Source organism: Trichosurus vulpecula, chromosome 5 (assembly GCF_011100635.1).
Source record: "Trichosurus vulpecula isolate mTriVul1 chromosome 5, mTriVul1.pri, whole genome shotgun sequence".
NCBI classification, from domain to species: domain Eukaryota; kingdom Metazoa; phylum Chordata; class Mammalia; order Diprotodontia; family Phalangeridae; genus Trichosurus; species Trichosurus vulpecula.
Genome location: NC_050577.1, coordinates 298,802,842 through 298,817,190, shown reverse-complemented (window position 1 = coordinate 298,817,190; position 14,349 = coordinate 298,802,842). Strand labels below are relative to the sequence as shown.

General features: G+C 45.4%; 1 protein-coding gene across 1 annotated transcript in view; it reads right to left on the bottom strand.

The window, feature by feature from the left end:
- The window catches only part of TNRC6B (trinucleotide repeat containing adaptor 6B), a 229,753-nt gene that overhangs the window by 48,084 nt on the left and 167,320 nt on the right, over window positions 1–14,349 (bottom strand). The window contains exons 8-10 of the mRNA XM_036759875.1: window positions 10,725–13,073; window positions 9,749–9,907; window positions 5,895–6,073 (exon numbers count right to left, since the gene is read on the bottom strand). Coding sequence (XP_036615770.1) covers window positions 5,895–6,073; window positions 9,749–9,907; window positions 10,725–13,073 — 2,687 coding nt within the window. The remainder of the gene's footprint in view (window positions 1–5,894; window positions 6,074–9,748; window positions 9,908–10,724; window positions 13,074–14,349) is intronic.

The following is a 14,349-nucleotide window of genomic DNA, read 5'->3' as shown; positions in this document are numbered from 1 at the left end:
TCCAAGGCAAAATATGGATTTTCAATAAAATAGAAGATGTTCAAGCTTTCTCAGTGAAAAGACCAGAGCTGAACAGAAAATCTGACTTTGAAACACAAGAATCAAGAGAAGCATGAAAAGGTAATCAGGAAAAAGAACAAGAAAAAGAAATTGCAAGGGACTTACTAAAGGTGAACTGTTTTGTTGACATTCCTACATGGAAAGATGACATGTATGATTCATGAGACCTCAGTATTAGGGTAGCTGAAGGGAATATATATATATGTGTATATATATATGTATATATATACACATACATATATATACACACACACATATATGTGTGTGTATGTATATATATGTATATGCGTGTGTATATATGTGTGTGTATGTATATACATACATATATATATATAGAGAGAGAGAGAGAGAGAGAAAGAGAGAGAGGGGGCACAGGGTGAATTGAAGATGAAGGGATGATATCTAAAAGAAATAAAATCAAATTAAGGGATGAGAGAGGGACATATTGAGAGAGGGAGAAAGGGAGAGATAGAATGGGGTAAATTATCTGGCATAAAAGTGACAAGAAAAAGCAGTTCTGTAGGAAGAGAAGGCAGGTGAGGGGGAATGAGTGAATCTTGCTCTCATCAGATTTGACCTGAGGAGGGAATACCATACACACTCAACTGGGTATCTTACCCCACAGGAAAGAAGGAGGAAGAAGATAAAAAAGGGGGGATGATACAAGGGAGGGCAGATGGGGAAAGAGGTAATCAAAAACAAACACTTTCGAAAAGGGACAGGGTTCAAGGGAGAAAATTGGATAAAGGGGGATAGGTTAGGAAGGAGCAAAATATAGTCAGTCTTTCACAACATGAGTGTTGTGGAAGGGTTATACATAATGATACGCATGTGACCTATGTTGAATTGCTTGCCTTCTTAGGGAGGGTGGGTGGGAAGGGAAGAGGGGAGAGAATTTGGAACTCAAAAGTTTTAAAAACAGATGTTCAAAAACAAAAAAAAAAGTTTTTGCATGCAACTAGAAAATAAGATACACAGGCAATGGGGCGTAGAAATTTATCTTGCCCTACAAGAAAGGAAGGGAAAAGGGGATGGGAGGGGAGTGGGGTGACAGAAGGGAGGGCTGACTGGGGAACAGGGCAACCAGAATATATGCCATCTTGGAGTGGGGGGGAGGGTAGAAATGGGGAGAAAATTTGTAATTCAAACTCTTGTGAAAATCAATGCTGAAAACTAAATATATTAAATAAATTAAATTTAAAAAAAAAGAAAAGAAAAAAAAAAGAAAATGCAACACGAAGACTCCTAAAAACAGCATCGCCCACCACCCTGGGCTTCTCGGTCGCAGCCCGAAAAGGAGGAGTAGAGTCAAAGAAGCCCCAGACAGAATGGCACCCTGCAGTGGCCACCACTATGAAGGAACAGGGAGCTCGGACTGGGATGTGACCGAAGGCACAAGAGACCGCTTACAGCCAAGACTGACTTAGTCAGCAAAACTAAGCATAATGTTACAGGGAAAGGCAGATCTTTAGTGAAATAGAGGACTTCTAAGCATTCTGGATGGAAAGACTAATCAGATTAGAGAGAAAACTCTGAAGTTTAAACACAAAAAAGTAAACATGAGTGAACAATGATAAAGGACTAAACCAGTATAAACTGCTCACAGCCAACAACGTAAGGGGAGAGGATCCGTGAGTCCCTCTGAACTCTATCAACAAGGGTCACAGAGGGTCATCCAATTAGGCAAGGCCCGGGGGTGCTCTATTTGGTCTTGATGGTGAAGAAAGGAGTGGAAAGAGAAGAGGAGAGGGGGAGAGAAAGGAAGGTTAGAAAACTGGCCTATGGAATCATATGCACATGTGCACATCTACACAGAGGAGGAGGCAGCGGAAAAGAGGGGACACTTGCACCTCACTCTCATCTGAACTGGTCAAAAGGAGGAGGAGGAGGAACACAAACACACATCGTGAGAGTTGGGTACAGAAATCTATTTCCCTCAACAGTGAAATAAGGAAAGGAGAAAAGGAGGGAGGGAGAATCAGAGGGAGCGTTAATGAAAGGAAATATCAGTCCTGAGCAAAACAGACTATAAAGATGTACCGAAATATTTACAGCTCTTTGAGGCAGTAAAGAACGGGAGTCTGAGGGAGGACTCATACACTGGGCAATGAATGAACCAATTATGATGGAATACTAGCTGTTATGCTGAACTCTTATCAGCACAATGACCAAGCAGGATTCCAAAGGACTAATGATGAAACAGCCTACCCACCCCGACAGAGAAGGGAAGGATCAAGAATGCAGAACGAGACAAACACGTTTTTGGACGAGGCCAACATGGAAATTCATTTTGATTGCCTATATATGTGTGCGCAATTAGTTTTGCTTTTCTTGTGTTCTCCATGGGTGGGGGTGGGGTGGCCCCAATCCTAAGAAATGAGGAAAAGATGACAAAAAGTATTGGAGTTGGGAGTGTCTCAGAAAACTCAATGATCTGCCTATCATTTGATATTTACAGGCATGCCACCTACAGGGAAATGCTTTGTCTTACCGTTGTAGTCACCTTATAATTCTGCTGATCAAGTTTGAAACTACTCTTTTACTTGTGGCAGACTGCTACATGAGGTGCCTCAATTCTCCTTCTACATCTTGGCAAAGTTAACTCTCAGTTAAATGCCCCAGTCATTTGCTGAATGATGACTGTATTGTTTAGGGCAGTGCAGCGGATCAAGTATAGGGGTGAGGAGGTGGATTTTGGTTGATTACAACTAAATTTTTTTTTTAAATGAAAAATTGGGAACTCCGATCAACACAATAATTCCCAAGGGCTTGTGATGAGACATGCTGCCCACTGCCTGACAGAAAGGTGATGGACTCAGTATGTAGCCTGAACTTTACTTTTTAGACATGGCTCATGAGAAATTGTGTTTTGTTTGACTATATAGGTTTATAACAAAGGTTTTGTTTTTCTTGCTTTCTCAGTGGGGTGAAGGGAAATGGGAGGAAGAAATGATTCATCTATGAAATTGAACTAAAATTAATAAAAAAAAAAAACCCCTGCATTGGACACTTTCTTGTATACCCTGGGCAAGTCATTTAGCCTCTATGCCTCTGTCTTTGTAAAATGAGGAATATGGAGTTAATAGCTTCTGCCATTCTAGCTTTAGATCTATCATCTTATGATAGGGGCCCACAATCTACAAAAAAAAATGGTTAGGAAGCCCTGCTCTAAATTTAGAGTTGGCTGATGACCATGGGAGGCTGTGGCACCAATTCCCGCCACTTGAATGGAATGGAGGGTCAAGAAGGATCCTAAGAGCAGTATCCATTCCCCAATGTCACTAGGCTGGCTCTGGGAGCTACATGTCTGTACACAGCAGGCTGGGAGCCTCCTTGGCAGGGATTCCCCTTGGAGCATGTGCCCTCAGCCTCCCAGAGGCAGCAGCACTGCTTCCTGCCCAGGCTCCTGGGAGAGTCTAGGATAAAGACACAACTCTTAAAGTTGAAAGGCTTTTCTCATTTATATAGTGACAATTCAAAATTAGATGTGAATTTCATTAAAAACATGGCCTCCTGGTCTCAGGTGCCTTTTAGGCTGTTGGCGTAGCAGTCTCAAAAGATCCTGAGATTTCAGCTGAGAGAAGCCTAGGGCTCAAATCAAGGCCGGCCTTCTTGGCCTTGATCATTGATCACACAAAGGCACTAAGTGGCAGACGAGGGGCTTGAAGTCGGGTCTTTGGACTTCCAGTCACCCTCCTCAGCTCCACCTCTGAGGACCCTGAGTTTCCTTCCAAGCCCTGCTCAAGTGCCCTGCCTCTCAACAGGAAGCCTCTTCCCATCTCCCAAGCTGTTCGGGTCCTTGCCCCAATAACTTGGTAGACATTGTATGTTTAACTGTCTACGTACACCTTGTTCTCCTCAAGAGATGGGAAACTCCTCGATGGCAGGTTGTTTCATTTTTTGTCTTTTTCTCTCTGGCCCAGTGCCTGGGCACACAGTAGGTGCTTAACAAATGTTTACTGAATGGACAAATTTCTCTTCTTTGTAGTACATAGGCAAGGAGAAAAACAGTACATCTGTTGGCCAGAAAGTCTTCTGGTGCCACATTCTTTAGGGCAGGATATGGGGCCATGATATAAACCCGGAGCAACAACTAGGGTCAGGTAGGATACCTGAACCTCTCTAAGGTAACTTGGCACAGAGTAAGCGCTTAATTAAATCAATGCTTGTTGATTCACAAATTAACTAAGAAGAGCTAAATAAGGGATCACATATTCACATTCTTATTAATATAAAACGGTCTTGCTTATTTGTTTTATAAAGAACAAAGGCTGGAGGGAAAACAGCTGAGTATTTATATCTGCAATGGGAACAAATTCTGTTGCTGTAGATAGATATAAAAAACTACCTTTATATGAATACAAACAATAAGGGGGAGGCTAGTTTTTCTAATGTGTTGAGCTCCTTTACTCATGTCTTCCTCTAATGTCTTGTGCACAGGCAGGTGGAGGGGACCTGAGTTCTCAACACAAGCCCCAGACCTCTCCTCCTTTCTCTGTGGAGGCAGACCACCACGGGGGTGGACCAGAGCTTATGGTCTCAACCTTTTCTATATGTCTGTAGTTTTGCCGAATGTTTCTCCCTTCTTTTTTATTCTTTGTCAAAAGTAAAGGATGTCTCCCTGGAAGGTGCGGAGAGGGACACACTAGGGAACATAGGTTACATGGAGACAAAACACCAATACAAACTTATTTTTCTTAAAGTTATGCCCTAAGAATGCAGATTCTGCCCTGCCCTTCCAAAGATGAAAGGTTTCCTACATGGCACTGGTGACAGACCCAGCTAGCTGAGCTTGGAAATCCTCGATCCAGCCTGGCTGGCCACAGGATGATCAGTTTTTTTTGTCCAAGGCACTCTCAAAGACCATCTACTACGAGGAACAAAAATTTATGTTGTGGACATGGATTCAGAGAGAGAAAATTACAGATCCTTTACAGAAAAGATTTCTATTAGAGGGACCAAAATATTATACATAGGACTTTTGAGATATCTTCCATATTTGGCATCATCTAATTCTAAAAGGTGAACAAGGTATCTTTAACCTTGTTTCCTCATTAATCCTAATTTCCAGATATTGATCTTCAACCACTGAAGGCTTTGTCATCTTTCTTTGGTGGTTATTTACTTTCCAAAGCATACTAAAGGGACCCAATACACTGCAAGACCCATTTTCCCCCTTTGTAAATACTTTATACTCTTCAGCTACTGGCCATGCATTTGGAGTCAAGAACTTGGGTTGGCCGCCTAGATCTGCTATTTACTGTATGCCTATGGGCAAGTCCCATCATGGCTAAAATGAGGGAGAAGAACAGAGGATTTCCAAGATCTTTTCGGTTTTAAATCCTATGATCCTATTACTTCTATGTATATTAATAGCTTCCAATAAGAACCTAAAATAAGAACCAAGAATGACTCAAGTTTTAGCCCACTGTCTGTTTATGCTTAGGTTCTCATCATGCGCTATCAAGAGCGATTTTACTTTTATTCGCCCTCCAAATACAGACCAGTCGGTGAGGGTCAGAAGAATAGCAGATAAGGAGATGACAGGAGAAGGAAAAGGATAAAGAAAATGAAGACTTTTATGCCACTGAATGCTCTTGAAATCTCTATCACAGGTCACCACGGCTGACTGGCCAACCCACTGCAATGAATTCTTTGGCCAAAGGAAAAAGAACCATCCTACCACCTCTTGGGAACAGAGTGAACAAGATCCCCACCTTCCCACTCCTTTCATGAACGAACCTGATCATTATTATTACATATCATGAAATTATGACATATCACAAAATCAGAGAGTCAGCAAATTTGGACTTATCCTCCCCCTTCCCTTTTACCTTCATTTGCTGTTTCTTCCCTCCTTGCCCCCAGCCTGCTGAATTATGAGAGGAGCTGCTTCCCTGAGAGCCTGCGGTGTTCCAAACTCCTCCGTCATCATCTTCTTCCCAGCTGGGATGGCGGGTCCCTGTCACCGGCCCATCGCTCTCCCCCCATCCATCTTGCATAGATTTGGAGTCTTTAAAGAAAAGAGGTAATTCAACATTCAGCAGTCACGACCAGGGACAAAGGAGACTTCACCACAGAGCTGTCCTGCCATCGCTATCATGTCCAACATAGCGAGTCATGACTTTCTTACCTAGCACAGCGTCACTGCCCTCCTCCCTGGAGAGTAAGACCCATTCATATTCACTGAATGCTTCTTCCACAACAGCCTAGTGACATATGTGGCACAAACTGTGTTGCCATTTTGTGGTGGAAAGATGGTGTATGGGGGGGAAGCCACAACCCCCAGCCTGGCTATATATACCACAAGTGTCTTTGGTTCTGCCTGGGCAATACTCTGGGTACCACAAACTCACGATACCATGGAACCCCTCATCTGAGATGAAGCGGGAGAGAAAAGAGAACGTACAGGGCCGTGATGCAAAGCAGATGTCTGAAAATTTGTGAGAGGTGAATGGGGCCTTGGCAGAGAAAGTGAAGCAACAACAACTGTGGGGATGGTGAGGGGAGGAAGAGGGGGACAAGAGCAGGAGGGGAAAAGCGAGAAGAAAGAAGGGGGGAACGTGCTCAAGTCTGCCATTCTCAGCACTTACGGGAAGAAACAGGACAACAGCACTCAAGTCAGCACTGACCTCCCACAGCTTTCAGACTGAAGCTAAACTGTTTATAGTTTATTTTAGGATGGCTTTAAGTTCCATTTGGGAAAAAATAACATTAATGCAAACCAAGTCTACCTCCCAATTTCTACACGTACATGAAAAGAGGGGAACAAAGTGAAGTCATTTAAATCTCTTTATTCCAGAAGCGTGGCACTTTCTGGCCTGTTCCCAATTCCATTACAGCCCACTGCTGTTTCTAGGAGACGGACAGCTGGGATGCTACCCACAAAGGGCCAATCCCAGTACAAGGGATTGTACGGCATCTCAAAAAGCATGCCTTGACCAAAGCAGCCCTCTCTTACACACGAGTGCCTCCGATGCTGTTGGTGCCTCATGCCACAGTGGAAGACCTTGGCTTAAGTAAGGAGCCCAGAAAGTACCCCCGCCCCCGCCTGTCTCACTGACACAAGTAATAATGACAAGTAAGGGGAAAATGTCCTTCTTCCCTTTGACTAAAAGCTGCTCTCGCAGTCCCTAGGACTGAGTGCTGATGTATATGACTGGGATTGCGTGGACAGTGCTTCAGTTTGTGTTCAGAGAATGGCTAGCATTCATTCAAAGATGTGGGGGAAAACCTACACAGAACACCATTACTAACAACTAGTCTAGTAAGTAGTCACTTAAGACAAGCCATTATCTGTTGTACGTATGTACATACTTAGTCTAGAGGGCAAAGGGACGTAGAGCAAGCCATCTGAAATCTGTTTTGTTCTGAAAAGTGAAGATCTGGATTCGAGGTAGGTACACAGAGCTGAAGGGCTGTAATTGTGCAAGAAGGGCTAGCCTGGTTCTGCCTGTCCCTGGAGGGCAGAGCGAGCCTAAGGGGGAGAAAGATCTCTCTTCAAGAGGAGGAGGATCTTTTCAGCAATCCCTTTTCTCCAAACCTAAGGGGCTATTTGTGCCAAGGCTGCTGGAGGAAAGAGAGCAGGAAAGAAGGGGTGCCTGTTTCATGGAGGGGTTGGACTACATAACCCCCAGGTCATAAGACCATAGAAGATCCTCCTTACCTCAAAGACTTTAAAATTTTAAAAAGTTTTTGTTTAGAGAATTACTAAATGGGACACTAACTTGTTTTATGGGGCCTAAAACCTCAAATATGACATTTTTAGCCTGGGGCCAAGTCTGGCTAAATGTGCTATTAACAAGCACTCTGGAGGAGACACTAATGACCCGCATGGGCACCCTTGCCTGGGAGGGCAATTCTCTAAGTCTGAAGGAAGGGCAAGACAACGGAACGGAGGAATGGAAATCCTAGCTTTGGGACAGTTCCACGCAACTGAGCCAGAGGACACCCTGTCTTCCAACATCAAAAAAAGGTTCCTTTGAACTTGGCCATCTGTTGGCATACTGGCTTCTCTCGCACAGAAACTCAGCTCTGATTTTATCAGTAAAGTCAAACGGGAAATAGAACTTTCATGAAACAAATGTACTTAATGAGCACTTTATCTGGAAGATAGCTATTGTACACAGTGAAAAATGACTGACTCTTCTAAACTAAGTAAGTCAATTTACGTCTTACTTAATTTTTAAGTTTTCTGTCTCTCGGATAGGACCAAGCCTTTCCAGTTCCGGCAAGATCATACTCTTAATTATAGTGTCGCCTGAATTCTGAACTGGAAAGTAACAAAATAAACAAATGTTTACTGACATAGTATTCTCCAAGACTTCAGCGTCTTCTTAAGGAGATTTACTAACATAATAAAACCAAGAGACAACACAATAAAATTGCTATTCAAAAGAGAAGAGACATTGGAAAAGTTTGAAAAAGCTGAAAACAACTGAAAATGGGCACTTGAAATAATCTATTCAATTTGACCACAGTTACTAAAATCTGGCCTGTGGTGAGAGGGCAGAGTCGCCGGGTAAGTGTCTACCTGGCTCCAAAATGCCCAGGTTCCTTTGCCAATATCCTCAACAAAGAGTCATTCGCTTGAAGAGCTCACCCCTCAAGGTCTCCCACCCTGCTTTTGGATTATTCTCATTTTGAGGACATTTTCATTATCAACACTAATAATATATCTGCTTCTCTGAAACATACAGCACCTGCTCCCAAAATCTACCCTCTGTGGTCAAACAGCACGATTTTTTTTCTCTGACTATAAATAAACTATAAATTCTGGATTTAAAATACACACACACACACACACACAAAAACAGGCAGAGAGAGAGAGAGAGAGAGAGAGAGAGAGAGAGAGAGAGAGAGAGAGAGAGAAGCAGAAAAAAGCAAAGGTGGAGGAGGGGGGAAGGAGGAGACAGAAAGGGGCGATGGAGGGAGTCAGAAAGACACAGAGGGAAGGGAGGAGAGAGAGAGAGAAAAGGAAGCCAGGGGAAAGATTCTCTCTTGGAGGTAAATGTTTCTCTATGTGTGGATGTTTGCAATGTGAGCACTCGGAAAAATCAGGGAAGAGAAAAAGACCAGCTCTGAGCACCTTCTGTAAGACTGAGATGATCAGTACAATGTTCAGAATAATACATTATTATTTCATATCCTGAAATCAACATGTCAATAGCCTGGATTTCCATTCCAGCTGGGTACTGCAAGCTGAAAACTCTAACCTCCGAGGATTTTACATTATACATTTTGTAGCCTAAAACAGCCACAACTCACATTTGTGCCAGGCTGGCTTTCAGGTTTGCCAAGCACTTTTCTCTTTTCTTTCTTTTTTTTTTGAGGGAGGAAGGCAGGGCAATTGGGGTTAAGTGACTTGCCCAAGGTCACACAGCTTGTAAGTGTGTCAAGTGTCTGAGGCCGGATTTGAACTCAGGTCCACTGCACCACCTAGCTGCCCCTGCCAAACACTTTTCTCACACCCATCTTGCGAAGTGAGCAGTGCCCACATTATCCCCATTTCTCAGACAAGGAAGCTGAGAGCCTACATAAAGCACAGTGAGGGCCAAAGACAGGGCCCAGCTACAGCTGAGCCATTCTCAAAGTTATAAACGCAGCATAATGACTGAAGTCCCCATGCAGCCCCCAACACACCAGAAGATCCCAGGACCCTTCGGGTGCCAACCTGGCCCGTACTCACTGGGTTTCATGGCATTTGGAGCACTGGACGGGGTGCTACCCCAGCCTGTAGAGGATGCTCCTGTCTCATCCATGTCACCCCACCCAGGGCTGGCTTCGTTTGGCTCACCCCAAGCTGATGTACCATTATCTGGAGCAGGCGGTGTGCTTTTGCTCCAGACTATAAAGAGAAAGAAAAGTGTTTTTTTTTTTTTTAAATTAAACATCATTTACTAAGTAAAATCATTTCTTGCCATCTAATGAAAGCACCACAAAAAAAAATATGTCTTTGGGTTCTCATCCTCTTGTAGAAAAACAGCAGGACAAACATGGACGCTACAGTGTACTGTTAGGAAGGGCCACCTCTGTCTTCAGCAAGTCTGGTATTTTATTACTAAATTTAAGAGTTGAGTTAATATTCCCCATAGATTCTACTTGAATTCCTGCAAAAAGGAGCACAAACTCTGAATTCCAAACCTGGCATTGGGAACAATCAAGATTTCAGTCTCTAAAGAGAACAAGTGGTAGGAGATGGGGTGGGGAGCTTACTGCCACCCCCATGGCCTTGAATGGGCAGGAACCATTCTTCTGAAGGCCTGCAAAGTTCTGGAGAAATTTCATTAGTTCAAACCCATGCACCCATTCATTTCTCCCTGGAGCTAAATATTTAGAACCATCTATGTCAAGGTAGAGATCAAATTCTCTTAAGAGATTCAAACCATGGCAGCTGGGTCCTAGGAGAAAGAAATGATTAAAAAAACAAAAACAAGACCTTTTCATGGAGGGGAAACCTGAGGTGCTGGTAATTCGTGTAATTGGCTATTGTTCAGACTCAGATACTGAGCCACAAAAAGCAGCCAGGACTTGTATGGATCTTCTGATTTCTAGTCATGTGGTTCATTGTTAAAATCACTGTCTAGAAAGCTATGGTTTTTGTTCTTCAGACTTTTCATATCTACCATCACCATGAGTACTGAGAAAAAGCAATGGAGACTGACCTGAGGATGTTTTACTTGTCATCGGGGTGGGCAGGCTTTGTTCTCGTGGGGCTTGACCCCCTTGAGAATTCTTATCCCATAGGTTCACATTCTTGTAGTTGTAACTACTTGGGTCTCCCCAGGCTGATGTGCCATCATCGATGTCCATCTTCCTGCTAATGGACTGCGGGGAAGGCTCCTCCCAGCCACTGGGCTCCTCATCCTTGGGGGCCGATGGTTGCGGCCCGCTGTTCCAGCTGGGGTTAGGGGGCCGCCCGTTCCCCGGAGGCGGTGGTTGAGGCGGGGCTCCCCAGGAGCCGGAAGCCTCCTGCTGTTGCGGCGGCGGCGGCTGCGGCTGCTGCGGCGGCTGCTGCTGATGCTGTTTACTCCAGGAATTGGACTGCCGGGCCGTCTCGTTCGTCCAGGCTGGAGACCTTTTGCAATCATCCCATCCGCTTTTTGAAGCCAAGTTTGCATTTCCACCGTTTCCCCAAGTCCCAATTTCATTCTGGCCTCCTTCACCCCAACCGGAAGCTGGTTTACTTCCTGAACCTTCCCAATTACTGTTCTTCGTCTGATCGACTTCTTCTCCCCATCCGTTCTTTCCTGACGTCCATCCTTGGTTAGGCTGGCGCCCTCCCCAGCTCTGATCCTTGCCGGAATTGTCATTCCACGAGGAAGATGCCTTCTCCTCTGGTCTCGCTCCCCCCCAGTTGGAGGAGTTATTGTTCTTGTAATCGTTCCATCCTCCTGTGTTTTTGGGGTCCTTCCATTCTGTAGGGGTTGAGAGCTCCCCCCATCCAGACTTTATTTGATTGCTTTGGCTGGGTCCGTCTCCCCAGCCCCCTGAGTTCTTTGTCTGGGTGGTAGAGCTCTCCCACCCCTCTGTTCCTTTGTCCGCTTTCCCCTCAGGCCTTGGCATCTCTTCAATATCCCAGATCGTATCCTGTTTAATTTGAGTTTGGCCCCAGCCAGTGTTGGAAAGCACCCGGGGGTCCAGGTCGGTCCGGCTCAACAGAGTCTGCAAGACCGCCTGGCTGTCGGGATGGTTGGGCCTGTATGACCGGCGTCCAGAATTGTGACTGTCACTGCTTCCTGCTTTGTGGTTGCTTCCAGTGCTCTGACCCCCAACCTCACTTCCTGTGGAGCTCGAAGATCTCCCCCAACAGGGGGCCTGGGAATTGCCTTGGTTTTCAGGGAGGGGGTGGCCCTTTTGATTGTCCCATGCTCCAGTGCTAGAATTTGGTTGGTTTGGACCACTCCATTCTCCAATCTTTAACTCGTCAGACCCAGTCGGCTGTTTCCATTCTCCCTGAGAGACCCCGGATGTCATTTTGTTCCCTTCACCCCATTTGCTTTCATTCGGGTCTGGTGGGCCAAAGTTCCAGGACCCGCCACCCGTAGACCTGCCACCGTTGTCCCAAGAGTCACTTTTTGACCCGGCAGCTTTCTGGACGGAGGCACCCTTCCAGGCGTCCTCTCTCTCCTTTCCATTGTTCCCATTGTTTCCAGAGTTGCTTTGTCCAGAGACGGTGTCAGTTCCAGAAGACCCCCTACCTGTACCCCGAGACCCCGTGTTCCCCGGCTGCCTGTCTCCAGTGCTCTGGGGAGGGGCATCTGTGCCCCTGGAGCAGCTCCCCAAGCCCACCCCAAAGGGCATCCCCTTATTCTCGGTGGGGTTTGGTGAGCTTAAGTTCAAGGAGTTAGTGTTTCCGTTTTTTGGTCCATCAGTGTTATGAACTGGAGCCTGCTCTCGGCCAGAGACCACATAGTTCACCCCTGTGCTGTTCTCCATCTTGGACGCCTGGCTGGCTGGGCCAGCCTGCGCGCTGGGGCTGCCGCTCTCGGCCTCCAGGGCTCCCTTCCTAGAACTGCTCTCCTGCACCAGCGCGGGCCAGGCAGATGGGTTGCTATTTGGGTTGAAGTTGCTGAAGCCTGAAGCGGGACCGACCCTCTCCTGACCGCCTGCGTTCCTCCAGTTCCCAAGTGCGTTGTTGTTCTCTGCAGCAGAGATGGAAGGTGGAACAGACTTAGCTTTGGGGTCAGATTTCCAGACCCCAAGATTACATTCGTTCCCAGAACTCCCAGCGGGACCCTGGCTTCCTTTTCCTTTGTGACTAGTGGTGCTTCCTGGCAAAGGGCTTTTCTCAGAGCCAGGATTCGAGGCACTGGTGTTCTCGGTGGTGTTCTCGGAAGGAGCCTCAGTGTCTTTGCTGGCAATACAAGGCCACTCTTCCATGTCAGACCCGTCTACAATCACCTTGTCCCAGGTGGGAGTGGGGTTGGCAGCAGCGCCGTTGCTGGAGGAGGCTCCTGGGCCCCAAGTGGAATTTGCATAATTTGAAGCAGCAGCACCTCCAATGGATGAATCTGAAAAACAGATTTTATCATTTGCACAGTTCCCCAGATTAGATACTTTTATTCCTACAGTTATTTTCTGGATTTTAATTTGTAAGCAAGCAAGCTCAATCTATTGAATGATGGGAAGCTTATAGACAAAGCCACGGTCAGAAGAATGGGAGTAAAAAACGCACAGCTTACATGTGACTACTTTGTTTTAAGATGAGAACTAACAGAAAATCTAAAAGGGGGACTCTTAGTTTGAACCCTACTTCTTTATTTCCAGAGCAGGAGGGACTCTTGCAGAAATGCAGTTCATGCCCACCCTTCCCCTCAAAGTTTTGCTAGGATCAATCTTTAAGTCTCTCAATATAAAAAAATGCAATTATCTTTGTACAAGGTGCTGTGCTAGGCATGGGGGAATGGAACTGTTTGGAAAGCACACATGAGGTGTTTGATAAATACCAGCCGAACCATTCGGACAGATGGATGAAATCTAAATAATGGTTGTGAGCTTCATGGCCAAATATAATGAAGTCATTTGAAAATCTTTGCCTGTTGCTTTACTTAATATTAATAAATTTGTCTTTTTAAGACTTAAGCAAAAAGCTTCATCTTCAGCTCCCTGGTGTGATGTTCTCAAAGACCACTGAGTAACCTCCAAGAATGGAGATGATGGGCTACACAACACAATACGCAGGGATGGATAAAAGCCGCTGGCCGATTCTTGCTGGTCCTGCCACCAGGCTATATGCCCAGATCCAGCTGCTGCCCGGGCACAGCCAAGGCTTCCCACCATCCACCTGAAGCATGGGGAACAGGCCTGGGCTGCTTATTATCATTTGTCTGCCGACGTATGTTCCTTCACCATAAAAACCATTATGTAATCTTGAAATTTCCCAGCATGTACTTCTGATGGATCTCCTAAGCCAGATAGCACAGCACCTTCCAGACAGCAACCAATCAACAAGCCTTGTCTAACTGCTTACAGTGTGACAGGTACTGTGTGTTTTTTTGGGGGGGGCGGGGGGGGCGTAAGAATACAAGAATTTGTGTTTTACCGTGGGAAACAACCTATATACATAAATTAAATATCAAACAGACACAAAGTATATTCAAGATCATGCAAAGGGGAGGAGGGGGAAAGACACTACCAGTAGCTGGAGAGCACGGAATCAAGCGCTTACTGTTCCGGAGACTTTTTTCTGCCTAGCTTTTGAAAACAAGCCCAAAACCAATTTTTTGAAAAGGACACACCAATACCAATCTTGCCTCTGGTGTGACCCTAGCACAGTGTTGGGCACAT